General features: G+C 42.7%; 1 protein-coding gene across 1 annotated transcript; it reads left to right on the forward strand.

Annotated features, from left to right (window-relative positions):
- Positions 1-5: 5 nt before the first annotated feature.
- On the forward strand, positions 6-350 carry LOC131214792 (uncharacterized; the record flags this gene model as incomplete). Its single annotated transcript, XM_058209124.1, has 1 exon — positions 6-350. A coding segment is annotated over one exon (345 nt), but the record flags the coding sequence as incomplete, so codon positions are not given.
- Positions 351-843: the final 493 nt, after the last annotated feature.

An 843-nucleotide genomic window follows, 5' to 3' on the forward strand; every position in this document is an offset into this window, starting at 1 on the left:
CTCAGTACGGTTTAAGCTTCGCGCGCAGCGCCCAGGGAAACAACCAGTACGATGCGTACCCGATGAAGCTGGCATCGCGCCCATTTTGCGAGTTCATTAGGACACATTACCGCGACTATCAGCACATGTTTTTAAACTTTACCAACCTCCCGTTCGTACCACCGGAAGGATTGTGTCCCTTTCCGAAAGGCGAATATTGGGTGAAGGATGCGTACATCGATTCGTCCGTGATTCCGATCGTCGTACCGGAGGGATTCTGGCGAGCAACCACCGAGCTGCGGATCAAGGAAACGGGTGTGATCGCTGCACGAGGAGCGATGTACGTGAAATTAACGAAAGAATATGTTTAATTCGTAGGCTCACGTAGCTGCTAACATGCTACACTAGTCTGAAGACAATATACAACATTCTGCAAGAGAAATTGCATATAATTTTATGAAATATTGGATATTATTTTTTAAACTATTGCATCTTCAAAGGACTCCAAATCGAAAACCATTTTATATCCTCTTTCGCACACGCTTACTCATTTTGTAGTTTCGAAATTACAGGGCTGGTACTTTACAGTTTTAGAGTATATCTGTCAATCCAGTACCAAACTTTAATTTCAATGTCTGTCAATGCCAATGTCATTTTAGAAAATGAATCGCTTGACAATAAAGCAAAGTGTTAAAATATTTAAAACATGTGTTCTTGAGCAACAGGCTGAAAACGCTCATACGCATTATGGGCTCTCAGCGTCATATGATCCTTATTTTTTGAAAACGACGAAGGGGAGCCTACCGCCAGTTCCGAGCGTTACCGCCAGATGCTAACAAATGGTTTACGGTCTGTAATTGAAGA

The sequence above is a fragment of the Anopheles bellator genome, unplaced genomic scaffold, assembly GCF_943735745.2.
Source record: "Anopheles bellator unplaced genomic scaffold, idAnoBellAS_SP24_06.2 scaffold02489_ctg1, whole genome shotgun sequence".
Taxonomy (NCBI): Eukaryota; Metazoa; Arthropoda; class Insecta; order Diptera; family Culicidae; genus Anopheles; species Anopheles bellator.